The sequence below is a fragment of the Heptranchias perlo genome, chromosome 15 (assembly GCF_035084215.1).
Source record: "Heptranchias perlo isolate sHepPer1 chromosome 15, sHepPer1.hap1, whole genome shotgun sequence".
Lineage (NCBI taxonomy): Eukaryota > Metazoa > Chordata > Chondrichthyes > Hexanchiformes > Hexanchidae > Heptranchias > Heptranchias perlo.
Window position 1 is genome coordinate 30767762 of NC_090339.1, and position 26837 is coordinate 30794598.

At 41.9% G+C, this 26837-nt stretch overlaps 1 protein-coding gene across 1 annotated transcript in view; it reads left to right on the forward strand.

Moving 5' to 3' along the window:
• Nucleotides 1-826: 826 nt before the first annotated feature.
• Nucleotides 827-26837, forward strand: part of zdhhc9 (zinc finger DHHC-type palmitoyltransferase 9) — an 82803-nt gene continuing 56792 nt past the window's right edge. The window contains exon 1 of the mRNA XM_067997005.1: nt 827-1428. Coding sequence (XP_067853106.1) covers nt 1271-1428 — 158 coding nt within the window. The 5' untranslated portion in view covers nt 827-1270. The remainder of the gene's footprint in view (nt 1429-26837) is intronic.

The following is a 26837-nucleotide window of genomic DNA, read 5'->3' on the forward strand; positions in this document are numbered from 1 at the left end:
CTGCCAGCGACGCCCACATCCCATGAATGAATAAAAAAAACCACCAAGTTAAAAGTCTCTGGAGTCTGTAACCTTATTAGTTTTGGAAGGCGTGGTAATCCTAGTATTGAAAATTGCATCACACGCTGGGGTGGAGTTTTGCCCAGTGGTGAATCTATGAAAGTGATTTTGAAGCTCCGGCTCAAGGCTGGCCTATATCGGGTCGTCGTGGCTGACAGATGGGCAAGTGTTCCTGGGTAAGGAGCAATCCTGCTTCTCCGGGCCCCACAAAAATAATTTCAAACTTGCCTTGGCTGGGCTTCTTCTGCTCCATCACCCCTGGAACTGGTCAAAGTGTTAACAGGGTGGTAAGGCTACCGATCCCTTTTTGAAGTCCTTACTGCCCTGTTAACACCAGGAGTAGCAAGTGAAAATGTTAGTTAAATATATTATGATTCTAGGACTTTTACTGTTCCCATCTGTGAAAATGGACCCCCTCCCCCCAGTGGCCTTGATCGTCGGCTAATAATATTTGAGAATACAAGCCATCATTCTACCCTCTGCCCTGATCCCGTTTTCTCTATAAATCTGCACTTGGTTAAAGGCGGCGACTCCTACCAACAGGTCACAGTGCAACGGTATGCTTTTCTAATGAAACCCGTAACGAGACACCGGGTTGCCCCAGTGTCATCAAACAAAGACCAAACAAAAGTGCCCCGTTTTTAGAGGGGCACAACTAATGAAGAACTAAAGCATAAAACAAAAGAAACTTATAAAATTAAATAATATTAATTCCAGTGTCCACTATGCCCTTCAGTTTCTGCGGTGCCTACAGTGCAACTGTATCTATCGGAAAGGTTTTTTTTGTTTTCTCTCGGAAGGTTGATGTGGAGGGGTGGCTTGAAGCTGCCAGAACAGCTGGAAATGCGTGTGCGGCGGCGGGAACGAGCACGTATCGCCTCGTGAACGGGCGCGCTCAGAACGCCGTGTTACAAACTGGGCTGGGAAAGGGCGTGGTTGGCGGCGGTCTCGTTGAGATTCCTGTTCGTGGTGGTGCTGCTGCCCAGAGATGGAGCAGTGTCGAGCGAGGTAGCGCAGGAGCACTCACGGATAGGGAACGAGGAGAGAAAGCAGTGCATACCCGGGGACAAAGACATATAGCAAGAGAGATAGGAGCCAGCTACATTGCACTGCCTACTGCCTTCGAGCTCTGAGACTATTTTTAAAAAAAAATAATAGATTTGAAAGGTATTTTATATATTTCATTAAAAAAATCGAAGGAATACATACAATGAAGAGCGAGAAGAAACCAACGCGGAAATGGCAGAAGCTGCCTGGGAGAAACACATTCTGTTGCGATGGCAGGATCATGATGGCCCGACAGAAAGGAGTTTTCTACCTCACCGTCTTCCTCATCGTGGGAACCAGCGCCTTGTTCTTCGGCTTCGAGTGAGTAACAATGATCGGCATGTCCAATTTCTTTTTGAGGGAGGTGGAAGGATTATAAGGACGTGGACTTTTGAAAGTAGCGAGAATCACATTATTTAAGCAGGAAAATCTGTGTGTTTGAGGGGGAAAAAATCGGAGTGCAGCATGAATTGCGATTAAACCCATCCTCGTTGGTCACCAACGCGTGCAGCTTGCGTCTGATTTACATGAATTTTAAATTGTGTTGTGTGGAATTGAAGCATCCTGCGACCACTGTACTTTTGTTAGCAACCTGTCAAATCTCAGCTTTTGGATGCAAGTTTCTTTATTTTCTAAGAAAAAGAAACCTTGGTATTTGTTTCAAGAAGTTAGCGATCTGTTTCATTTTTTACTCTTTATAAAAATTCACTTGATACCACTGTGACCTTGGCAATTGTGATGTCTTTGTGTATTTTAAAATATGTTTGAATAATTTCTAGATTCTAATATAACCATGATGTTGTAAATTGTTGCTTTAGTTAACGAGATGCAAGCCTAAATATAGACAATTCTTGTGTACGGGGAATGGAGAACAGCAGGACAGCTCACTAATTCTCATCGTGGTGACGTTTGCGATGAAAAGCATTTTAATTTGATTTCCTTCATGCTGTCGTATTTGGCAAATGCAGATAAAATGGTTTGCCAAATACTTCAGTTTGCAGTGTCCCATTTAAATGAGTTATCTTAGAGTTTTTATTACAAAATACAAATTTATTCGCCTTCCTTTTTGAAGATATTGTTTTAAAACTTTCAAAGCTGTTTTCTTAAACGATTCAACGGATTGCTTCATGGTTAAATGCACAGAGGTGTGCTGAAAGTCCTCGATTTGTTTCCTGGTCTATTTTAGTTAATTTCAGCCAGGGTAAGAGTGGATGCATGACAATTGGCTTCTGTTTGCCTGGTTATAGAAAGAACAATGTCAGCCAGGTGTCTGATTACTGACTGCCTCTCCCACCCCCCTCACCCCCAGATGGACAGTGCAGGTGTCTAGATGTCCACTGAGATCTCAGTAGGGTTGACCTGATATGCTTTCTGGTCAAATAGCCTGCTGACACTTGAAGAATGGGCACTTGGTTGATATATTGGAGGCTCGTCCTACTCTGTGAAATTCTACCTAGTACGTTCAGGAAAGGAGGGGAGAAAATAAGGATTTTTTTTTTCTGAATTTGCAATCCATTTAAAAAAAGAATGCAGCAGGTCACTGGGTTTAGTTAACTGGACCAATTTGTGTGTTCTATTCCTCCATTACAATGAGCAAATCTGGAATCAGCCAGATTGTGGAGTTTTGTAATCAAGTTGTTGTACATTTCTGTTTCCCTTCCCCTTTGGTCATTACTCAGGAATTTACAATATTGATTTTTGTTTAGAAAATAAAATAGTCCAGAGTCTTGGATTAACAGAATTGCTAGAGTTATGTGCTGATGGTATTGCTTTTAGATTTGCTCATTTCATGTATGTAAGACCCTAACCTTGGTGCGTACAGATCAGGAATGGTATAAACTGTGACGATATAGATATTTCTCTATGTAGAGGGAGGGAATGAGAGCCTTCACCATTGACTTGGCCCACAGAGTTGCTGTACAAGAATAATCCATAACAGAGATTGTGTGTAAACAACTTGGCAAAACATTTGAGGAAAACCATTAAATAAAGGATCTTAGAACAAGTTCTATTTGTGGAACATTTTTTGGTACTTGGTGGTGCGTCAAGTATTTTGAAATAGGTGGAGCACTGGGTAGATTCGACATAAAGCGTGCTTTCATCAGTTTCAGTTTTGACATCCAAGTACTCCCTGTGATCTTCCCACTTCATCAGTCCACCTCATGGTCTCCCTAAGCAAGACTGCCCCAAAATGGCAGTTTTAATACTTTTCAATTAGATTAATATTGGCCAAACTAATTTTGCATAAAATCCTTAATAATCAATATATTTCCCTGAAAATTCACTTGTTTGCTTCTATAAACAGCCCAAATGAGTATTTCCCAAATTATATCCAGCTCAAGTAAGCCCACCTGAAGAGGTGTTCTTTGCTTCAAGCAGTGGAAGCATGCTAAGTTTAAGCTCCATATACAGATAAATAAGATGAAAAAAATCATGTATTAGTGGTTATTGTGTTCCCTCCCCCGTTAAACTACCTTGGAATATTAATGGGACAGTTTATGAACTAACTGGTATTTGAGTGCACAAACGCTGGTCCTGAGCGTAAATAGGATATTATGGCTTGGATTTGAAACTAGGTATTCAATTTAAAAATTAGTCTTCTAAAAATAGTCTCTAGGTCCAGTCATCAGAGCTCTGCTGTCTGTATCCTAGCCTATATTCTCATGCTCTTATCACCCCTGTCCCTGCTGAGTTCCATTGACTTCCTGTCCCCACAGTGTGTTGACTTTCAAGTCCTCATTCTCATTTTCAAATCCACGCATGACCTCGCGCCGCTCTACCTCCGCAGTCTTTTCCAACCCTATATGCATTCCAGCATTCATTATCTATTCTAACTCTGGTTTAATGTGCATCTCTTGTACTCCTTTTCTCCATCACCCCCCCTCCCCCATCTTTTGTTGCAGAGGATTAAACCTGCATTCTGGAATTCCCTTATTCAGCATTGCTATTTCTCTCCAAAAACCTTTTCAAAACCATCAATTTTGACCTTGCCTTTGGTTGCCTATCTTCTCCTTCCTTGCATCCTCTGATTTTCTGTGAATTGTTTTTGGATTTTTTTTCTCTGTGAAAGGTTCTATGTTAGTGCAAGTTGCCACTGCCCATGTCATTATTTTGCCCTACCTCTCTGCACCCTCTTTCCAGGTCAGCTGGAGTGACATGCAATATAAGCTCTTTGCATTTGCTGCTGTATCACATATGGCTTGAGGGAAGGGGTAACTGGGAAAATAAACCTTCATCCTGCTTAGTCTTTGTAGTAAATGTGTATCTATGTTTTAAAAGGTTAAAAAACAGACTGGTGGTGCAGCATAATAAATATTTTGTTCCTTCCTATGTGTTTTGCCAAATGGTAAAATGATGTTAAATAGCTAGGAACTAATTGGATTCCAATCACCTGAAGTGCTTCCAACGTGACAGTTCACCAATTAGCCTTGGCAATGGGGTTGTGAACCGTAAAACAGTAAATTTAACATTATTAATCCAATTTATTGGGCCCAGTTTGCATAGAATACAATGTTAGCGAGAGGGGTATTTGCACGGAGTTAAAACTGTGGAGACTATAATTAGAGTAAATGGGAAGTGATGATGTAAGTGTGAGATTTTATGCTTGGTTAGGATTGCTTTGCAGCAGGATTTGTGAATAAGTGAAAGGGATGTCATGCTTTTGATCAAGTTTGTGTTTATTTGGACTTTGAATCTCCTCTTTTGCCCAGATTTATTGCAATACCACTGTGCACAATGAAGTTTGTTTTTTATTTGACAATCCAAAGAGACTGTAAACTTGGCTTTTCATTCCACAGAATAGTAGTTCAAAGCGACAGGGTCCACGTATGAAAATGCGATACCCTCTAGTTCAGGCCTATGAACTGGTGTCTTATAAAAGCGGATAAGAAATTTCTATAAAATGCAAATAGGCAGTATGTCATGGTTTAGAACATTGTTGGTTTGTGCTCTCATTTAAATAATGCTGTAAAATGTACAATTGAAGTACCATTGGTGCTCAGTACATTATACAATACATTATCTGTAGGATATTATACAGCATTTTTTTTTGCTGTTGAATTAGGTTTTAAACCCCTGATGGGTTCAGAGTGCAAATGCTGCTTTTTTTTTACAACTGACCAGTAGTCACGTAGTTTGAGATCAAAATGCAGGTTTTATTGACTTTGTTACTGCAATTCCACACAAACATTTGATAAAACGCACCAAAAGCAATATTTGGGCAGAATAATTTTGAGACTTGTGCTATTTATAAAGCATAAGCATAATGATAAAGCTAAGAGCAAGATACAAAGTACTGATTTAACTACTGAGGTCATTAAATATTAACTTGTTCAACAACATTGCATTTCGCTGTTTGGTTCTCCTGAATATTTTAATTTATTTACATGTTTTTCTTTGGTGAATATTTATTACCCCCCCCTCCAACACCCATCATGTTCATTCAGCTACAGATAACTTGGGTGAGTGGCCTGTGGATTGGAACATGACTTTGTGCTGATTCATTTGGAGAAATTGTTGCAAAAATTGCCATAACTGTATTCATCTTTTAAAAGGTCAGACACTCTGTGGGTGACCTACTGACTAAATGCACAGCAGATGTGGTATTGAGGCAAATAAACAATGTTCAATCCCTGGCCTATACTGAGGGGGTTGGAGTATAAGAGTAAGGTGGTTTTGCTGCAATTCTTTAGGGTTCTGGTGAGACTGCACAGTTTTGGTCTTACTAAGGAAGGATATACTTGCCTTAGGGGTGCAACGAAGTTTCGCTAGATTGATTTTTGGGATGAAAGAGTTCTCCTATGAGGAGAGATTGAGTAGAATGGGCCTAGATTCTCTGGAGTTTAGAAGAATGAGAGATGATCTCTGAATCATATAAGATTCTGAGGGCTTGGCAGGGTAGATGCTGAGAGTCTAGAACGAGGGATCGTAGTCTCAAGATAAGGGGTTGGCCATTTAGGATTGAAATGAGGTAAAATTTCTTCACTGAGTTGTGAATCTTTGGAATTTTACTACTCCAGAGGGCTGTGAATGCTTAGTCGTTGAGTATCTCCAAGGCTGAGATCGATGGATTTTTGGACACGAAGGCAATCGAAGAATATGGGGATAGGGCGGGAAAGTGGAGTTGAGGTCGAAGATCAGCTATGATCTTATTGAATGGTGGAGCAGATTAGAGGGACCGTATGGCCCACTCCTCCCATTTCTTATGTTCTTACCTGATCTCGAGGGTGAGACGGTTTTGCTTAGCGTGCCTAGGCATTGGAGGGGGAAAAAAATCAATCCCGGGATCCTGCTGGACATTTGGTATACTTCCAGGAGCTTGCCAGCGTGCGTAAAGTCGATGTCTGTGCTGTCCAGAGAGGAGGCAAGGAAAGGGAAAAATTTGCGAAGGGGGGAGAGTGTCTACAATTTAAGTAACAACAAGTCCATTGTTAGACATTTATTTTCAGGATCGCTGTCTTGAACTGATCGTGTAGGCAAGCCCTCATTCTGTGACTCATTGTGTATCTTTGTGTGCCCAATATCTACAGAATTTGCCATGACCCCAGGGTCGAGTTTTTAAAAAAAAAATCTTCATTACAGTAATTTGGCTATGCTTCTATCTGATGCCCTTATGATCTATCTTGACTTTGGAATTGGTAGAATAAACACTTCACTGTACAGTTGTTTGGGCTACAAACTGCCCAACAGATTTATTAACCAGTTTTAAAAAAAGTGTAGATTTATAGTAGTTGCAGGCTTAACTATCCCTCTTCGGGTGATACGAAAATAACAGTGCATCTTGTAAACTGGACGAGATGCAAAGTGCCTGAGTATTAACCTTTTTGTTTTGATGTTTGTTTCCTAACTTCACTCCTGCAAGTTCTGGCTCTAATTTTTAGGCTATGTCCCCTAGTCCTAGACTCTCCAGCCAGCAGAAATAGTTTCTCTCTATCTCCCCTATCAGTTCCCCTTAATATCTTGAAAACTTCGATCAAATCACCCCTTAATCTTCTAAATTCCAGGGACTACAATCCTATTTTGTGTATTCCTTGTAATTTAACCCTTGAAGTCCAGGTATCATTCTAGTAAATCTACGCTTCACTCCCTCCAAGGCCATTATACCCTTCCTGAGGTGCGGTGCCCAGAACTGAATGCAGTAGTCCAGGTATGGTCTAATCAGGGCTTTGTATAGTTGTAGCATAACTTCTAGTCCTCTAGATATTAAGAGCAGCATTCCATTAGCCATTTTTATTATTTTCTGTACCTGTCCATGACATTTTAATGATCCATGTACATGGACCCCTAAGCCTCTTTGGACCTCCACTGTTTCGAGCTTTTCACCATTTAGAAAGTACTCTGATCTATCCTTATTAGGTCCAAAGTAGATGACCTCACACTTGTCTACATTGAAATTCATTTGCCACAGTTTTGTCCATTCACTTAATCTATTAATATCTCTGTAATTTTATGCTTCCATCTACAGTGCTGCCTACCTTCGTGTCATCGGCAAACTTGGATATGTGGGTCTCTATCTCGTCATCTAAGTCGTTAATAAATACAGTGAATAGTTGAGGCCCCAACACAGATTCCTGTAGGGCATCATTAGTCACATTCCTGCCCATTATCCTTACTCTGTCTCCTGCTGCTCAGTCAATTTCCTAACCAGGTCCATAATTTGCCCTCAATTCCATGAGCTTCAACTTCAGTTAACAGTCTCTTGAGGGACTTTATCAGATGCCTTCTGGAAGTCCATATGAACAATATTCATAGACATTCCCATGTCCATTACTTTAGTCACCTCTTCAAAAAATGTAATCAGGTTCATCAGGCATGACTTCCCTTTACAAATCCATGCTGGCTCTCTGATCAGCTGAAAATTTTCAAAGTGTTCAGTCATTCTATCCTTAATTATAGACTCTAGTGATTTCCTGACCACAGATGTGAGGCTAACTGGTCTATAATTCCCTGGTTTCCCACTTACCTTATTTAAATAGCGGAGTGACTTGCAATTTTCTGATCTTAAGGAACGGTTCCTGAATCGAGAGAACTTTGGAAGATTATAGTTAGGGCTTCTGCAGTCTTCTCGCCTACTTCCTTCAAAACCCTGGATTGGAAACTATCTGATCCTGGGGATTTGTCAATCTTTAGTGCCATTATTTTCTTCATTTCTGTTAATTTGCTTATGTTAATTATGGTGAGTCCCCATCCCTGATTCAAAGTTAGTTTCCTTGGGGTGTCCAGCATGCAATCCTGTTCCTCCAGTATAAATACTGACGCATAGTATTTATTTAACACATCTTTCATTTCCTTATTTTCATTTACAATATCACCATTACTATTTTTTTAAGGGGCTCACATTGCTCTTGACCACCCTCTTTTTCCTAATATTGTAAAAAAAATGTTGGTTTTGATATCCGTTGCCAGTTTGTTTTCATACTCCCTTTTTGTCGCTCTTACTATCTGTTTTGTCACCCTTGCTGTTCTTTGCATCTCTCCCAGTCACCAGAATCTGTGCTATTTTTTGCACATAATGGAGCTGACGGATGTGGAGGAGTTGGCAATGGAAATAAATGGAGATGGAAAGACTGGCAACCCGCAAATGGCTGGTGATAGAACTTTAACTTCTTCCACATGTGATGAATTGATTTTATCAATGTTTGAACTGTTCCAAACCTCCACTGTAGTCATTGGAAAGATTGTCATTTTTCCAATGAATAATTAATAACTGTTTCTGTTGTGTTCCAGGGCCTTCACGCCTTCAAGAAGAATCTGCTGAAATGGAAGAAAGCGATTCTTCAGAGGATCTCATTCCTTCTGAGGGTGCACCATCACAGGACAGACAGCCATGCACCAGCGCAGCTAATCGCACTGTGATGGGTCCTGTTAGACAGTTAGTTGTGTTTTCACCTGGTGATTTCAGCACTCACAAGTGAGCTTGAGCAGACACTGGTGGCAGGGGCAGCTGTGGAGCGTCGGAGGGCGCACTCCTCCAAGCTCTGCTTAGCTGGACACAGATGCTGAACCCTGGAGGCCATCACTGAGAAGGAGAATGTTGGAGGTAGAGCTGCACCTTTGTGAGGTACTGGAAAACGTGCCACGCGCACTCCACAATAGCGGAGAGGATGGAGGAGTCCAACTCCATCGCTAGTGGATTTGTGGCGTGGGTAAATGTGAGAATGTCTGCAATGGAGAGTGGCAGCCTCCAGTGAGCTTCAAATGAGTCCACACGGGTCATGACAACGGTTGTACAGACTCAGGATGCCAACATGTCTGCCGCCTTAAACAGGCTGACAGAAACCTTATCTGTGGCCTTACAACGTGGTACATCTCACCAACTGCTGTCCAGCAGAGTGGTGGGAGTGATGTTGCGCTGGCCCGGAAGAGGGATGATGGCGAAAGGGGACATGGTATGGAAAGGGCCCTTTCCCCCCCGCCCCAACTAGTACCCGAAATGCTGCCTCCTCTCCCGATGGCCGAGTCTGCCCCTATGCAGGTGCAGCAGTCTTTAGCGGGGCCCTCACAGGCTCCAAAACCCAGAGGTCGTAGGCCGAGAGCTTCTCAGCAGTCAGGGCACGTATCTGAGCAATCTGCCACTACTTCTGCTGAAGCCACATGGGATGCACCATGTAGAAATATTAGAAAGAGAAAGGCTAAGCAATTGTAGTTCATCAAGGGTAAGCAGAAGGGTGTGTGACGAGATGTCATGTTCATTTATATATTTTGTTTGTTATGGCGCATTAAATTTAATCATTATCACCACTGCCACATCTTGGCCACTACTGCGTCTTGTGTGTGAATTTGTCCTTTCATTTGCTTCATCACGAATGCCAAGACATGTCAACATCCATTGGATGGGTGTGCAATGGGTGTATGTGTGGTTGAAGGATGGTTTTGTGCAAAGGGAAGTGGGGGGGTGAGGGTGGTTGTTTCAGGTGGCCTGAGCAGCTCGCAGTTTTCAATTTGCACATCTCGTTATGAGAATCTGTTCGCGATGAGGGAATCACGGGCAGCAATGTGCATGGCTGCTCTAGCGATGGGTTCCCCATATTAATTTTCCTCATCTTCAATGTTGCTGTCAGCTGAGGATGCTTGATGAGTGCATTCGACTTCCTCCACCTGTAACCCTCTCTGCTGCGCTGTGTTGTGTAGGACGCAGCCCACAACGATTATTCTGCACACCCTCGCTGTTAAGTATTGAAGGGCTTCCCCAGATCTACCCAAGCGTATCTTCAACATTCCTATGGCTTGCTCAGTGACACAACCGGTAGTGATGTGGCTCTAGTTGTACTGCTGTGTGCCTCATTGGTGGGGTTTCTCTCAGATATCACAGGGTAGCCCTTGTCTCCAAGAAGCCAGCCCTTCAGTCTGTCTTCTGTGTGGAAGATGTCTGGAATGTTGAAATCATGCAAAACGAATGCCAGGGAACCTGGTGCACCCTGTAGAAATCTCTTCTGGTGGTCGCACACCAGCTGTGCATTGATGGAGTGACATGTCTTTCGGTTTATGAACAGTCCTGGCACATTTGGAGGTCCTTGAATTGCTACGTGTGTGCAATCGATTGTTCTGCTCCCATGGGAAGCTGGCCAAAGTTGAAACCTGTGTCGTCACAGGGGAAGTTGACGTAGTTGGCTGCCCTGGCAAACAACCCATCCGTCACCTGTCTTATCCACTCATATGCAGATGACTGACACACCCTGGAGATGTCACCCTGTTGCCAGGCCCAGCTGGGAGCAATTCTTCCTGAAAGAGGCTTCAGATATCTGCAGCCACCTGGGCCACTCGATCTGCACCTTCGTATGCACTGCTCCTCAGAGGTCCAAGAAGCTCAGCCTCTGCCTGTACACCCTCTCATGTAGGTGGTGCCTCCTGCGACGTTGGCCCCTCTGTTGGCCTCCTCGCTGCTCTTCTCCAGGTCCTTGTTGCGCATCTGTCTTGTGTAACTGCAGATCCCAGAACTGCACGATGTGCCTGTTATGGATGGTGATGTTCCTCCTCCTCAAATGCACCTTGGAATAGATCTATTGCGCATGCCCCCCCCACCCCTGCCATCCTAATCTTGTCAGTTTGAAGGGCTGCAAAATGTTGGTAAATTTGTCTGAACTCCCAGCCAAACATTTGCCGGAGAGAACTGAGTGCCCAGCTGCAATACCTCACCTTTTATTGAGATGTGTCAATCACTGGTTTAAAGAGCCAAATGAGCTCCGGCTACAACTCGCCTCTGTTTCAATGGTGAGTTTCAGAAGCCATTGGAGACATGCTCTGCAGAAGTTTCTGTAGAAGAATACACAAAAAGTTAAGTACCTTAAGTGTTTGTTTAAAGTACCTAAATTGCCCCTTTAAGTATCGGCCCGCCGGCTTTAAGTGGGGATGGGACTTCTGGGTTCCAGTTGCGCATCCTAACACGCCTGGGCTAAACTCGGAAGTGGACACGCTGGAGCTGGAATGCAGTCCCGCTCCAAAAATCAACTATTTTTACTGTTAACCTGCTTCCAACCCACCCATTCTTGGGGGAAACAATCACCCCCAATGTGTATATTCTGGAGCTGTTCTATGCAAACAAGCTGGGTGATTTTTGAGTGTCAGCCTGGTCTTTAACCCCATGTGTACTGTGACAAAGGAAGGCCAAAATCTTAATACATTCTAGACAAAAATGCTCCATTTTTGTTACCGCTGTGTCATATTGCAATTTGTGTAATCAGTTGTTTTCACATGTCATATGTTTATATTTCAGGCTGTTTTTCAGATATCCGCTTTTGTTGAGCTTTGTTTCTTGCTAGTTTTCCAGATTGGCATGTATAAGTTTACTTGAGGAAGGAAAGTCTAAAGTCGCAGTTTTGTGGTCCTGGGAATGAACAAACGGAATGGAATTAATTTCTGTTGCTCGTTCTAGATGTTGCACTAGAACAGAGACAATGTATTTGTGTAGTAAAATCCTTCATTTTGAGGGTCTAACTGTGTAACAAGTGAGTGACATAACTCCATTTATTGCATTGTAATTGAGATTGGTTTATATAGTTTACCCCCTCTTATCTTGCCTCCTGAATTGTATTGTGATTGAGGTTGCCTAGCTATTGCAGGTATTTTCATAATCTCTAAGGTGCTTGTTGACAAAACCATTGACCCTTAATGGCAGAATGCCAGTTACATCAATAATTGCCCGGTGAACAGTACAAGGTAGAAGCTTTTGAGGTTATGGTGTTCCTTGTAAACAGTCTGTAACAATTACCAGGAATGTGTAACATAATGTTTAATATAACGCACTTCCTGAGGTTATTAGCCTCAACATAAGCAAGAGCAAGTATGTAGTTAAGGTGACATTTTAGTCTGCTCTTTTTAAAAAAAATAAATTGAATTTGGATATTAAAAAATGGAAATGTTCAGTAAATCAGTCTGCATCCAAATGAAAAAAGATAAGCTAATGTTTCTGGTGTGGCCTTTCATCAAACTGGCATGGTCAGGAAGGAGATCACCTTTCTATAACTGACTTTTTTTTAAAAAAAGAGGAGAGAATGGGTTGAAGTCAAGAGTAGGGTTGGCAGTCCTGGGACTGTGGGACATGGCCAATTTTAAAGCCATAAAATCCCAAGATTCATAGTTTCACAATCCAAGGATTTTGCGATTGTAGAAGTGAATTGACAAGTTTAGGACTGATAGTAAGCACGTTGTTTCATGCAAAGAGTAATCAACACCTGGTAGGGGAGGCAAAAACTTATCGAGAGGCAGTTAGACACTGATGGGGAATCATAAGTTTCTATGGAAGGATGAGCTACATAAACCAAATGGCCTCCCTTGTCCACTTTATTTTTGTTCTGTGTTAAAACATCAAGGTTAGTCCTTCTTCCCCAGCCCAGCTTCAAAGCTGACTGTGATAGCAGCAACAGCAATGTGATGAAGATCAGGATACCATCATTGACTCACTTTTGTAGGAGGTGAGCATGTATTTTCAGCAACTGGAGTACTCTACAGAACTTCATTGTTGTCTCCTTTCTGATGTTGCTTTCTGAGGAACTCTTACATTGTTGCAAAATGAACAGCTCCTTCGGATGCAGTTTAAAAAAATTAATAGATTGCAGTATTTACTTTTGCGGGTGGTGGGGGGGGAGTTGCAATGCATGTGACTGGTGTTTGATTTTATTTTAAAAACTCCTTTTATTGACTATGCAAGGCAATGGTGAGTTGTTTATTGTTAGTGTGTAGTGGAAATAGGATGGATGGACAGAGGTATGACTCTTTAGTCTCCTAATCTGAGACTAATTAATTATTTCCTGAATGTGCTGAATCTGAATAATGTGTGCTGCAGCTGAAGGCAAGTTATGCAGAACCGACCAGAGAGGCATCATATTACCACTTCTATGTTTTAATGTGTTTTTTGAATATAAAAATAAATTTTCATCTATCTTTAAAGACTGTTATTTATGTCAGATTTCCCCCCCCCCCCCCCCCCAGCTCCCACACACACACGTTGTCATGAGTCCCAGTTATGCTTCTTATCCTATGAAGGCAATTGGGGATCCTTGCCCATGAATATACAAGTTTGAAACCCATAATCCAGTTGGGTTTGGGTAATGTCGTAATCAACTTTTGGGTTATAAATAGCAACTGAATGCCAAGGTTAGATACAGCTTTGAGCTTGCTCTTTAACTCCAAACAAAAATGAAATATTATTTTATACCAGTGACAGCTGACTGTACTTGCTATGTCCTTAATGCCCTTTAGTCAGCAGTACAGGGCATTACCAGGTTCTATTCTACAGTTGGTCGTTGACTTTACTGTTTTCGGTGTATTTCAATTTTATATAATACAAACTGCAATAGAAAGGCAAAGTTGGAGAGAATTCTCTATAATTGCCAACTTGTGAAATTTTCTAATTAGGAGGTTTGTGATAGCACATTTACTGTGGCTATACTTAAGCAATTGGTGTACTGCATAATATACTGATTTTAATAACCAATTAACATTTGTAAAAGTGAGTATGGTTCTTTAATCTTTTATGTAAGTGACTGAAGTAGAATTTCACTGATTGTTGTGTGTAATTAGACTTACAGACCACAAGGCCCTAGGTTTCATCCACTAAGTAAATTCAGCTAAGGCAGCAGTATGTGCGCTACACTTGTTTCTTAGAATCCTTGCTTTAGGGTGAAAAAAAAATTGGCCAGTGACCCTCGCTGGAAGTGCATATTTGTGAACATCAGTTGATGACGAGATCAGGCTCGGCTGTTATGCTTCCTGCTGCCAAATAACTTGCCATCGCTCAGTTGAGTTCACGTGAAAAATTATTATTTAGGCAAAGTACTGAGGGTAACTGGCCCAAATTAGATTGAGGGAAGAAATTCCTTCGAACATATTTGTACAGGAAATGTGGAGATGAAGGTTGACGAAACTGAGTTTACATTGAATAGTCATACAGCTTTAGTTGGTCTTTCACATCACTTGTGTCCTTGCCATATTCTTTTGAAGAACAGTTGTCTTCCCCACTGCTTTCAGAATAGACTTGTTTTATCCCAAGCATTTTTTTGTAACTTTTCAACACTGACTATATATAATGTAGAATTGGATGTCAAATTTTGGTGCACTTGCTAAGTAATTTAAACTTTTTTTTCTCACCTTCCCTCTCTTCTGTCTTGAAAGTGCTGAATATGGGAGGAGACAAGCCCCTGAGACTCAATCTACTATTGCAGGGGGATTAAAAAAATTACATTTGAAACTTCTGCAAATCAGATATTCTTGGATGGGGGAAGGACCAAGTAAAACATATAAAACTTAATTCTAAACTTTATGCTGGAGGGTACAGGACATTAGAAGAATCCTGGTCACTGAGGCGACCCCTGTATTGGAGAGGAGTCATTAGGATTTCAATAGAATGTAATGGTAGCATTGCTATGTGAAATACTTAACATTGTTTTCCTTTTGATGTTTTGCTTTGAAAATCTTTTTTTGATATATTCTTTTTATTTTGTTTCCCTTGTCAGTCTGTGTCACCATTCTCACTTCTGTTACTGGTTGCTGTACAAAGAGGTAGAGCTTAGTAAGACTAAAACTGCTCTGTGAGCTATAATACATCATTTATATTTTACGAAGGAGTATGGATAAGTCCACCTCCATTAGCATGAAACGGATTCCCAAATTGCGCTCTCGTTGCACTAATGAAAGAAATCAGGCTAAATATAAACAGAACATGCTGGAAATGCACAGTAGGTCCATCACATCTGAAAAGAGAAAAGCATGCTAGTGTTTCAGATGGGGGACATTTTGTCAGACGTTCTTCTGTAACAGGCTGTCAAGAGTTGAGAAAACAGACCAGAGAAGCATCTTTTGTTCACCCTTTATCACATGATGAAAATGCTTGGCCTCCCACTCTTCCCAATGATATGACCAGGATTAATAATGTGCTTTTATGAAGATCTGGTGTGAAGTCGCTTCATAGTAAATGCACCCATGGTAATCTTCAATTTCTTGGTTATTATTGTTTTACCCATATATGGATATTAAATTTAGAGAACATTAAAAAAAAATAACCTTGTGATTGGCTGGAGGCTGGCTGTACGAGGAAAGTGGTGAACTCCAAACTATTTACTCTTTGTTGATTCTGTATTCTGCATTCCTCAATCTGGTTTCCTGCAGAGATGGCAGGATGTTTTTTGGGACAGGGACTTTACCATACCACCATCGTGAACCTCTTGTAAATGCAGTTTCTTCATTGGAGGATGCACTTGCAGGTGGAGTGAACTATATGCTTCCTCTGCCCCATTGAAGTAATGATTCTATAAGTGCAGGCAATTGGGACTAGCTTAGTGGTATAAACTGGGCGACATGGACATGTTGGGCCGAAGGGCCTGTTTCCATGTTGTAAACTTCTATGATTCTAATGAAGATCAGTTTATTAAGAAAGGTTGACAAAATCATAAGATGTATGATCCCATAGATTTTTAAAAATAATTTAGAATTCAAGCATATAATTTTATAGTTAAGTGGAGTTAATACTGTAACTTTCACTTTGAAATTACATGATTGCAAAAGGATAAACATGGGTTTTATTTATAGGTTGAATAACATTGTGCTAAAGCATAGGTACCTTTTTTTAAAATTGAGAAACCCAAGTCCATAGTGCAGGACATAATCAAGGTTGAAGATATGAAAGAAATCAAGTGGTAGTCATCAAGTGACACCAAACTTGACTTTTCCAAGTTGATGGCATGGGTGTGACTGAAGTGGGTAAGTGTTGGGGAGATTCTGTGCAAGTAACCACTTAGTGTTATAGAACAGGTGGTCATGCAAACCGCTGCCCATTATACATGCCACCTGATTTTTCCTTTCCGACACATGCATCTGATCCGCTACTGTCAGTTTTACGGCCCCGCTGAAGTTGAAAGTTCAGCCCTATTTCATTGAGTTTGTGGTAATGCACCAATGTACAATGCTATGGAGTCTTAAATTTTGGATCTGAGTAGGAAAGTTGATCAATGACATTTTGCATACCTCTGGCCACCTGTTTGCAGACAATGTGACCAATGACCAAGAGCAGTCTGTGCTGACCAACTTGGTTGCAAATTGTAAACAATTTTACAACACCAAGTTATAGTCCAACGATTTTTATTTGAAATCTACAAGCTTTCGGAGGCTTCCTCCTTCCTCAGGTAAATGTCAGGAGCTCCTTGAAGCCTACGCATTTATACATCATAGAACAATACATGGTGTTTACACACTGCCCCTGCAACTGCCCGTTGCCAAGGCAATCACCGTGTTCAGACAGAGAGGTGTCACCTACAGAACCCCCGAATACGCATTCAACAAAAAAACAAACAGGAAAATAAAACAATTGTAAACAATTTTACAACACCAAGTTATAGTCCAGCAATTTTATTTTAAATTCACAAGCTTTCGGAGGCTACCTCCTTCCTCAGGTGAACGATGAACACCTGAGGAAGGAGGTAGCCTCCGAAAGCTTGTGAATTTAAAATAAAATTGCTGGACTATAACTTGGTGTTGTAAAATTGTTTACAATTGTCAACCCCAGTCCATCACCGGCATCGCCACATCGAAAATAAAAGAGAGAGAGGCAGAAACATCCGGAAGGCAGAGAAAGCCAGCAAATGACCCATTATATTAAAAACAGATAGCTTTTGTTCGCTGGTGGGGTAACGTGTAGCGTGATATGAACCCAAGATCCCTGTTGAGGCCGTCCTCATGGGTGCGGAACCTGGCTATCAATTTCTGCTCGACGATTTTGCGTTGTCGTGTGTCTCGAAGGCCGCCTTGGAGAACGCTTACCCGAAGATCGATGGCTGAATGTCCCTCACTGCTGAAGTGTTCCCCGACTGGGAGGGAATCCTCCTGTTTGGCGATTGTTGCGCGGTGTCCGTTCATCCGTTGTCGCAGTGTCTGCATGGTCTCGCCAATGTACCATGCTCCGGGGCATCCTTTCCTGCAGCGTATGAGGTAGACAACGTTGGCCGAGTCACAGGAGTATGAACCGTGCACCTGGTGGGTGGTGTCCTCTCGTGTGATGGTGGTATCTGTGTCGATGATCTGGCATGTCTTGCAGAGGTTACCGTGGCAGGGTTGTGTGGTGTCGTGGACGCTGTTCTCCTGAAAGCTGGGTAATTTGCTGCGAACGATAGTCTGTTTGAGGTTGGGTGGCTGTTTAAAGGCGCGTATTGGAGGTGTGGGGAAGGCCATAGCGAGGTGTTCGTTGTCATTGATGACCTGTTGAAGGCTGCGGAGAACATGGAGTAGTTTCTCCGCTCCGGGGAAGTACTGGACGACGAAGGGTACTCTGTTGGTTGCGTCCCGTGTTAGTCTTCTGAGGAGGTTTATGCGATTTTTCGCTGTGGCCCGTCTGAACTGTCGATCGATGAGTCGAGCGTCCTATCCCGTTCTTACCAGGGCGTCTTTCAGAGTCTGTAGGTGTCCATCGCGTTCCTCCTCGTCTGAGCACACCCTGTGTATTCGCAGGGCCTGTCCATAGGGGATGGCCTCTTTGACGTGGTTAGGGTGGAAGCTGGAAAAGTGGAGCATCATGAGGTTGTCCGTGGGCTTGCGGTAGAGTGAGGTGCTGAGGTGCCTGTCTTTGATGGAGATTCGTGTGTCCAAGAAAGAAACTGATTCTGAGGAGTAGTCCATGGTGAGCTTGATGGTGGGATGGAACTTGTTGATGTTATCGTGTAGTCTCTTTAGTGATTCTTCGCCGTGGGTCCATAGAAAGAAAATGTCGTCGATGTATCTGGTGTATAGCGTTGGTTGGAGGTCCTGTGCAGTGAAGAAGTCCTGCTCGAACTTGTGCATGAAAATGTTGGTGTATTGGGGTGCAAATTTGGTCCCCATGGCTGTTCCGTGTGTTTGGGTAAAGAACTGGTTATCGAAGGTGAAGGCATTGTGATCCAGGATGAAGCTGATGAGTTGTAGGATGGCGTCTGGAGATTGGCTGTTGTTGGTGTTGAGTATTGATGCTGTCGCAGCGATGCCGTCATCGTGGGGGATACTGGTGTAGAGTGCCGAGACGTGGGTACTGAGTTTTTGTAGGAAGTCTGTAGTGTCGCGACAGAAGCTGGGGGTTCCCTGTACGATGGGTTTCAGGATGCCCTCGATGTATCCAGAGAGGTTCTCACACAGGGTTCCGTTGCCTGATACGATAGGACGTCCGGGTGTCTTGGCTTTGTGTATCTTTGGGAGGCAGTAGAAGTCTCCCACGCGGGGAGTACGTGGGATGAGAGTGCGTAGGATGCTTTGAAGGTCTTGATCAGTTTGTTGAGCTGGTGGGTGTGTTCTTTGGTCGGATCTGCGGGTAACCGTCTGTCGTGTTCCTGGTTGTCCAGTTGTCGGTATGCTTCTTTGCAATAGTCCGTTCTGTTCTGTATGACTATGGCTCCTCCTTTGTCCGCTGGTTTGATGACTATGTTGCGGTTGGTCTTGAGAGCGTTGATGGCGTTGCGTTGTGCTCGGGTGACATTCTGGACTGTCTTCTGAGTGCGCCTGATGAATCTGGTATTGACGCATTTCCTGACCGCTTGGGCATACATGTCAAGCTGAGGGCAGCGACCCTCCGGAGGAGTCCAGTGTGACTCTTTCCTCTTCAGTTGCTGTACCGCGGATCCCTCTGCCTGCTGTTCTGGATCATTGATTGTCTCATTGGGTTCGCTGTTGAAATCTTGGGGTTTGTGGTAGAATTCCCGGAGCCTCATTCTCCTGATGAATTCCTCTGTGTCCGCCGCGAGACTAACGGGGTCCATTTTGGTAGTGGGGCAGAAATTGAGCCCTCGGCTGAGAACTTCGATTTCGTCTGGTTGAAGGGTGTGGTCGGACAAATTGACGATAGACTTCCCTGTGGTTGCAACCGTGGTACCAGGGGAAGCTTGGTCGATGCTGGTGGTGATGCCGAGTTTCTCAAGCTTCCTGCTCTTGGTTTTCATGTAGGCAGCGTAGTTTCGTTGTCTCGTCTGTTTGGCGGTATCTCGTAGCTGGTCTGCTGTGTCCTGAGTACAGGTTAAGAGTACGGACTCTATCTTAGTTTCGAGGTTGCGGCGTCTGCTGTAGAGTTGGTGTACGAGATGGTTGCGGAGTGTGCGAGAGGTACGACGGCTGAGTCTCTCATTTATTCTTCTTCAACTGCAACTTGGTTGCAGTTGAAGGAGGAGAATAAATGAAGCGGAGAGTTGCTCTGCTTTAATTTAGTATTTTCTCAAATTGAAACTAATATTTGAGTCAATCGTGTGATATTAAATGTGCTGCCTCAAAATGGCATTAATAGCAGCATGGTCATGCATAATATACAGCTATTTAAAAGTAAAATAACAGCATTGTGATGTACAGCGCTACACTACTTAGTGCACCAGGAATAAAATGCAACTGTGTGAAGGAATACAAAAGTGAAAATCAGTTTCTCTGCTTAAGCTTTTTTTGACCGAGAAATCTTCTTTCATGGACTTGCTTTCTGGTAACCATGAAGCTTCTCTGAAAGCTACTGGGATTTGAACTAATTTCAGTCTGGATCCTTTTGTGAATTCTCCTAGGTGAATGAGGTTTGAACAGTTGCTGCCCACAGGAAAGTAACCTGACCAGGCAAAATATGGGCGAAAAAAAAATGTTCTGAAGTTTCCCTTGTTTTCTTTTTTGAGTTGGCAATAAATTTAGTAAAACATCCCCTCAGAAGATTAAATAAAGTGTAGTTGAAAGGTTCAGGATAGGGTAGAGTGCTTTTTGTCTATGGAAGACTCGTTAAATAGACTGGCACATTCCATATTCCATGCTTTTATGTTCCTGTGTAGCAATCTGATACGGTGTGTAGTCTGTGTCCTTCTCCCTCTCTCTGTCGCACACACACAATGGTTAAAGATGTAGAAATCAGTCAAATATTCTTCATAAAGAAAGTAGAATCCAGTCAAATCAGTGTGTTTTGCACTGCTCCATATCTGGTTTTGCACTTTTGCCTCACCAACCATTACTGTATTTTTAAGTTCTCGTATGTACATTTGGCCATTGTTAACACTTTGGTTTGGGTAACTCTACGCAGAAATAATAATGCTAGTGACCAGACCCCCCCCCCCCCTTCAGCTGATTTGCTACACCTTTAACTGATTTTTGTGAAGACTTTATAGTTTCTGATTTTTTTTTCTGCCGTATTTAGTTTTTTGTAATATTTTACATTGTTGAGCAGGGTTCACAGCAAATTTGGGAGGTAAATTGGGTGTGATACAACACTGCTTAACCAGTTTAATATTTACAGTGTTCATGGAAACCACTTCATTGTGCAATATAATATCGAAAGCATACCATTCCTTAGCCTGAACCTGTTTAGGGTTACAATATTTTCTTGCCAATTTGCTCACTTATGTTGGTTAAACATTTACTACCTTCATTTAACAGTAGGTTTTAAAAAAAATGTTATCTGGCAAAAGCAATTGCCTTCTGCCCTTTTCTATGCTCTTGCTGATTTTTGAAAATTGGGAACTCCATTGAGTGAGCAATTTATAGGAAGTGTCTGAGCGTGAACTTGCTGCATATTGCCACACAATATTTACTGAGGACGTGAGCTAATGGGTTAGTAATTGTTACTGATGGCTTTAGCACCCCATTAGTTGCATGTCAATTGGCTTTTTTCAAAAAACCTAGAAGCCCAGCTAATCTCCTGACTAACATCATTAAAAATACTATATTAACATTAGGACTTGTGCAGTATTGTTACCAGGATTGCAGTAAAGGTGTGATGTGTAAAATTTTCATATTGTGCCCACTTGAATTGTGAAACACCAGACAGTACAATTTATAAATTTTTGTTTTTCCAAATGTGGGTTGTGACTGGAGAATATTTTGAGCTGTAATAGGAGGGTGACGTATTGTTGATTACAGGTTTGGTAATGGTGGGAGCAATTTGAGGTTGGAGTTGAGACATCCTTTATTAAGTATAATGGGTTCAGTATGGTTTTCCTCCCAGTGTATCAACGTTGATTTGCTCAGTATACCTGGTACTAATACTACTGTGATGTGGGGGAAACCTTTTTCCATCCAAGGTGTGTGGCAGGTGTAAAATACAATCTTAAGGATGAATTGAGTATTTGGCACAATAAAGGAAAATGATATCCAAATTCTTTGCCTTCATAAACTCATATCAATTTCTTTGATAATAGGAACTGGTGTCAAATTAATTTTTTATGTAACCTGAGAGATGAGTGAATATTGTGGTATAAAGCAAGGACTTTCAGTAAGGTTGTCTCTTGTTAATTGAAACGCACCATGGTGGATTGGATGGTGCAGTGAGTTAAACACTGGCCTTTCACCTCTGAGACCTGTATTCAAATCTAGCCCCAGAGACAGGTGATTAAAGTCTCCCTTTTCTGCTGAGTGAAAGGGTCTTGTGTAAAATGAAAATGAACAGTATCAAGCTAGTTTTCACTGAAATATGGGACAAAACTGCTAATTGGCAAACTCGTTCCAAGGCTACAGAACCGTTGGTGTAGGAAATTGAAATTTACATTGGTGCTGACCGAGGTGCTTATCTGAATTGGAGCAGAGGCATGTTGCTGGGATAGATTAGAGGGAGCTTTACTCTTCATCCTACAGTTGCTGTACCTTGGAGTGTGACGTTGGGTAAATTGGAATAGAAAGTGTTACATTTCCCAGCACTAAATGAGCACAAAACTATTTATCTTAAAAACAAAAAAAACTATAATGGAAGCAATTATCAGTAATAATGTAAGGGGAGAAAAAATCTCAATGGAAAGTTCGTAAATTCGGAAGTATCCATTTAAATTAAAAGATGCTAAGGAGAATTGGAAAAAATAACTTGTATTTATATAGCACCTTATCACATCCTCAAGTCATCCCAAAGCCCCTACCAATGAGTTACATTTTGAAGTTTAATCACTTGTATGGGCAAACGCAGTAACCAATTTGTGCGAAGCAAAGTCCCACAATGCAAAGTGTGCACATTGCTGAACTTCAGATCCCATATTCTCCATCACAAAGACCATGTACGTGCACCCTGGTAACATTGCCCCCATCAGCCCCAACCCCAGCCCATCTGCAGAAACCCTCATCCATGCCTTTGTCACATCCAGACTCTAGTATTGCAATGCTTTCCTGGCCAGCCTCTCATCCTTCACGCTCCATAAATTTCATCCTCATCTTTAAATCCCTCTATGGTCATGCCTCTCTATATATTAGGAGTTCTCTTCCTAATCCTCTCAACCTCTCTCTCCCTTTTTAAGGCCCTAATTTAAATCCACCTCTTTTGCTAAGCTTTTGGTTACCCCTCCTAATATCTTTCTTTGGCTCGGCATCCATTTTTTTCATAACACCTCTATGAAGCGTCTTGGGACATGTTTCTATGTTAAAGGTGTTAAATAACTGCTGGTGGTGGTTGAGGGAGGAATATTGGACAGAACTCTGGGAGAATTGCCTGCTCTTCAGTAGTGCCATGAAATCATTTACGTCCACTTGAGCAGGGAGACGGGCTTAGTGTCTCAGTGCTGCATTAAAGTTTCAGCCTAAATTATGTGTTCAGGTCTGAAGTGGGGCTTGAACCCACAACCTTCTGGCTCAAGCGAGAGTGCTACCAACTGAGCTAAAGTGATCATTATTAGTTGTAAGGATTTAATGCCATCTCTGGATTATGAACTACTTGAGCTTTGTTCTTCTGAATAACTACTTTGATTAATCATTATGTTTATGCATAATTAATTCCGACCCATCTCTTTCCATGCATTTGTGTAAATAAATTAAATAACAGTGACTTGATTGATTGTTGTTGCAGTTTCTCTTGAGCTATGTGTAGTGGTTGATCATGATTTCTAGATATTAAAGGGATATGGGGATAATGCAGGAAAATGGCGTTGAGGTAGAAGCTCAGCCGTGATCTTGTTGAATGGCGGAGCAGACTCGAGGGGCCGGATGGCCTACTTCTACTTCTATTTCTTATTATCCCTGTTATACCTTTTTTAAAAAAAAAAGTTAAGAAAAAATTAAAATGTGTATTTGAAATTCTATTCTGCTGAGGATGGGATGAAAGTTGCAATATAGAGTCCAGGCAGCCTGGAACACTTACTCTCCTTGGCAGAGATTGTACCTGTTTCTGCAGGTCTTGTCTGTGTTTGCCAGTACTCCTGTGGAAAAAGAAACTTTGGGCAGTAAGTGCAAAAATTTTAGGCAGGGAAATCTGTTGTAATTTGAATTGCTTGAGCTCTGGCACTTGGGAAGCTAGCCTGCCAGTTATTTACAGCTATAAACTTATTATCCAAACTGCAGTTACTGGCAGCATACACATTGGGGCAGATTTTAGGAAGGACAAGCGGGTGCGTTCGGGGCGGGGGGGAATCCCGGAGCGGGTCCGGAGCCCGGCTCCAACCCGCCCACTTCTGGGTTCCCAGTGACGTGTTCGGGTGCGCGGGCAGCTCCTGCATGTGGGACTCCCACTGGCAATTAAAGCCGGCAGGATGACAATTTAAATACAACCCCAATTTGTGTAATCTCTCCTCGTAACTTAACCCTTGAAGTCCGGGTATCATTCTAGTAAACCTATGCTGCACTCCTTCCAAGGCCAATATGTCCTTCCGAAGGTGCAGTGCCCAGAACTGCTCACTGTACTCCAGGTGCGGTCTAACCGGGCTTTTGTATAGCTGCAGCATAACTTCTGCCCCCCTTGTACTCTAGTCCTCTAGATATAAAGGCCAACATTCCATTAGCTGCCTTGATTATTTTCTGCACCTGTTCATGACACTTCAATGATCTATGTACCTGAACCCCTGAGTCCCTTTGGACATCCACTGTTTTTAACTTTTTACCATTTAGAAAGTACCCTGTTCTATTCTTTTTTGATCCAAAATGGATGACCTCACATTTGTCTACATTGAATTCCATTTGCCACAGTTTTGCCCATTCACCTAATCTATCAATATCGCTTTGTAATTTGTGATTTTGTGAGCGTGTCTTCCATTCCCACAGACTGTTCCATGCGAATCATCTTACTTTGCTGAGAGGTTGAATTGATGGCGCAGAATTTCACAAAACTTCAAAATCAAGTCGACGCCGCGGAGCCCGCAGAAAATACATTTGTTGTTTTAATTCGGAGGAGCTGCAGAGAACACTGCCATGCCGCGATTCCTGGCCCGTATTTTGCATATTGGCTTTTTAGGATAGAGGGGAAGAGGGTGATAGAAATCTGAAAAATTGGCATCGCTGCAGGACCAAATATTTGTAAGCTTTCCTGCCGTCTTATTGTGCAGTTGGTGATGAAGGACAATACCTTTTTTGTACCTGATATTCCAGAGATGAAAATACGCAAGACATGCAGGTTTTTAAACAACTGAGTATGAATGAGTGAATACAGGACTTTGAAAATTGAAATGGTTGCTTTTCAGGGTTCCCTTTACCCTGAGAACAATTAACTGATCTTTCCTTTTGTTGCCTTATCTCAACACAAAGTTCCTATTATTTAGAAGTGAGTAAAAAGATCTTTGAAACATGTGCTTTTTTTAAAAAAAAAAGCATGAAAATATAATAGTGCTGCAGGACTTTGGTTGAATGCAACAGCGTCTGAAAAGAAAACTATATCTTAAAATATTTATCACATTTAAATTTTACTTTGCCTTTTTTTTAAAAGGAATTTTTTGTGAAATCCATGTGGGAGAGAGCTTTTAGTAATTCAGCCACTCAGTTGATGGAATGTGCTTTATTTAAAGCTGTTCAGGCAGTGATATGGCTTGGTATAATGTAGTATATTTTTTATTTCATATAAGTTCTATTTGCAGGCATTTTTGTGATTTAGAATTTTAACAGAAAACTGGTTGAGCAACTAATCTGAAACCATGACTCCTGCTGTGATAGTTCAGCAAACACTGGAAATATAAAGAACTTCAGACGAGAGAATGATTTAACAATTTGCTAATTGGAGAAAGGAATAGAAGGATATGCTGATAGTTAGATGAAGTAGGGTAGGAGGAGGCTCGTATGGAGCATAAACACTGGCATAGATTAGTTGGGCTGAATGGCCTGTTTCTATGCTGTAAATTCTATGTAACTCTATACAGAACATGGTTACTTTGGTGAGATATTGGCTCTTGTAGAACCAGGAGTCTTAACCTGCAGGAGAGGAGGAAAGAAAATGGGGATGTCGGAGTGCGGAAAAACTTGCATTTCCAAATGTGTAAACTTCTACGTTGAGGCTGTAATAGACACTTAGTGCCCCAATATCAGAATGTCACAAATGGAAGTATATGTCCTAAATGATGTAAGCTGATTTTATTGCACCTTACAATAGGAAGTGTGCCTTTCAATTGGTGACATTATTGTAGACTAGTTTGGGTGCCTCCTTAACTTTGCAGAACCTTTTTAAGTAATAAACTTTCCATTAATTTAACTGTCCAGTGGCTCTCTTGGGATCTCTTCTACAAAGCTAGAAGGAGGTCTAGCTTTAGAAAACAAGTTCTAAACAAGGGGTTCCAGTTGCACTTTAGTGACTCAGTTTGACAGTTAATTTTTCTTTTGCACAAATTTTGATTTAATTTACCCGACATCTCCCCCACTGCCCCCATTGATGCTGCCATTAAGCAAGTTGGTGTGTAAGCAGGACAGCCCTTGGAGTTTCCTGGTCTGTAGGCTCTGTGCTATACTTTGGTGCACTTATCCACTGAGCCAAAAAGACTGGTTTGGAAAGCAGGGAATTGCTCTTCTATCTGGAGGTGTGTAATACTAATGTCACATTAGCTTTCTACTGCATGTGTGATGTTGTCGGGGAATATTCCCTGTAGGTTTCTCTGTTTACGATTGAAGTAACTTATCCATCTATGGCTTCTGAGGATCAATTAGTAATCATGGAAAAAGTTTTTGATTTATAAACAGATTGGTGTTTGTTTTTTGACACTGAATTTCCCCTCCCAAAATAAATCTACTTTGTTTGAATAATGCTGCAGCAGCTCTGGCAAGAATGAGTACGACTTCAAGGTGGTTTCTAATGGTGCTGCTGATGGCAAAACTTGAGGACAGCAGTGGATGCCACAGCTATCATCTTGTTATCCTCTTGGCCAGCATGAGCTCCCATCATGCAAACACAAGCCAGCAAACCTTGCATTATTGGCTGACACTAGCCTTTTCACTGAAATCAGAGGGGGGTCAGTGAACGAAAACTTGCAATCATGACTTTTGAACAACTGTGCATGTACAGTTGATTCAGTGTTTCTGCCAGTGCTGTGAAATACATCTCATGATGTAAGCAGAATAAATTCCAGAGCCCTAGCAACTTGTGCAGAGCTGTTTCCAGTTCA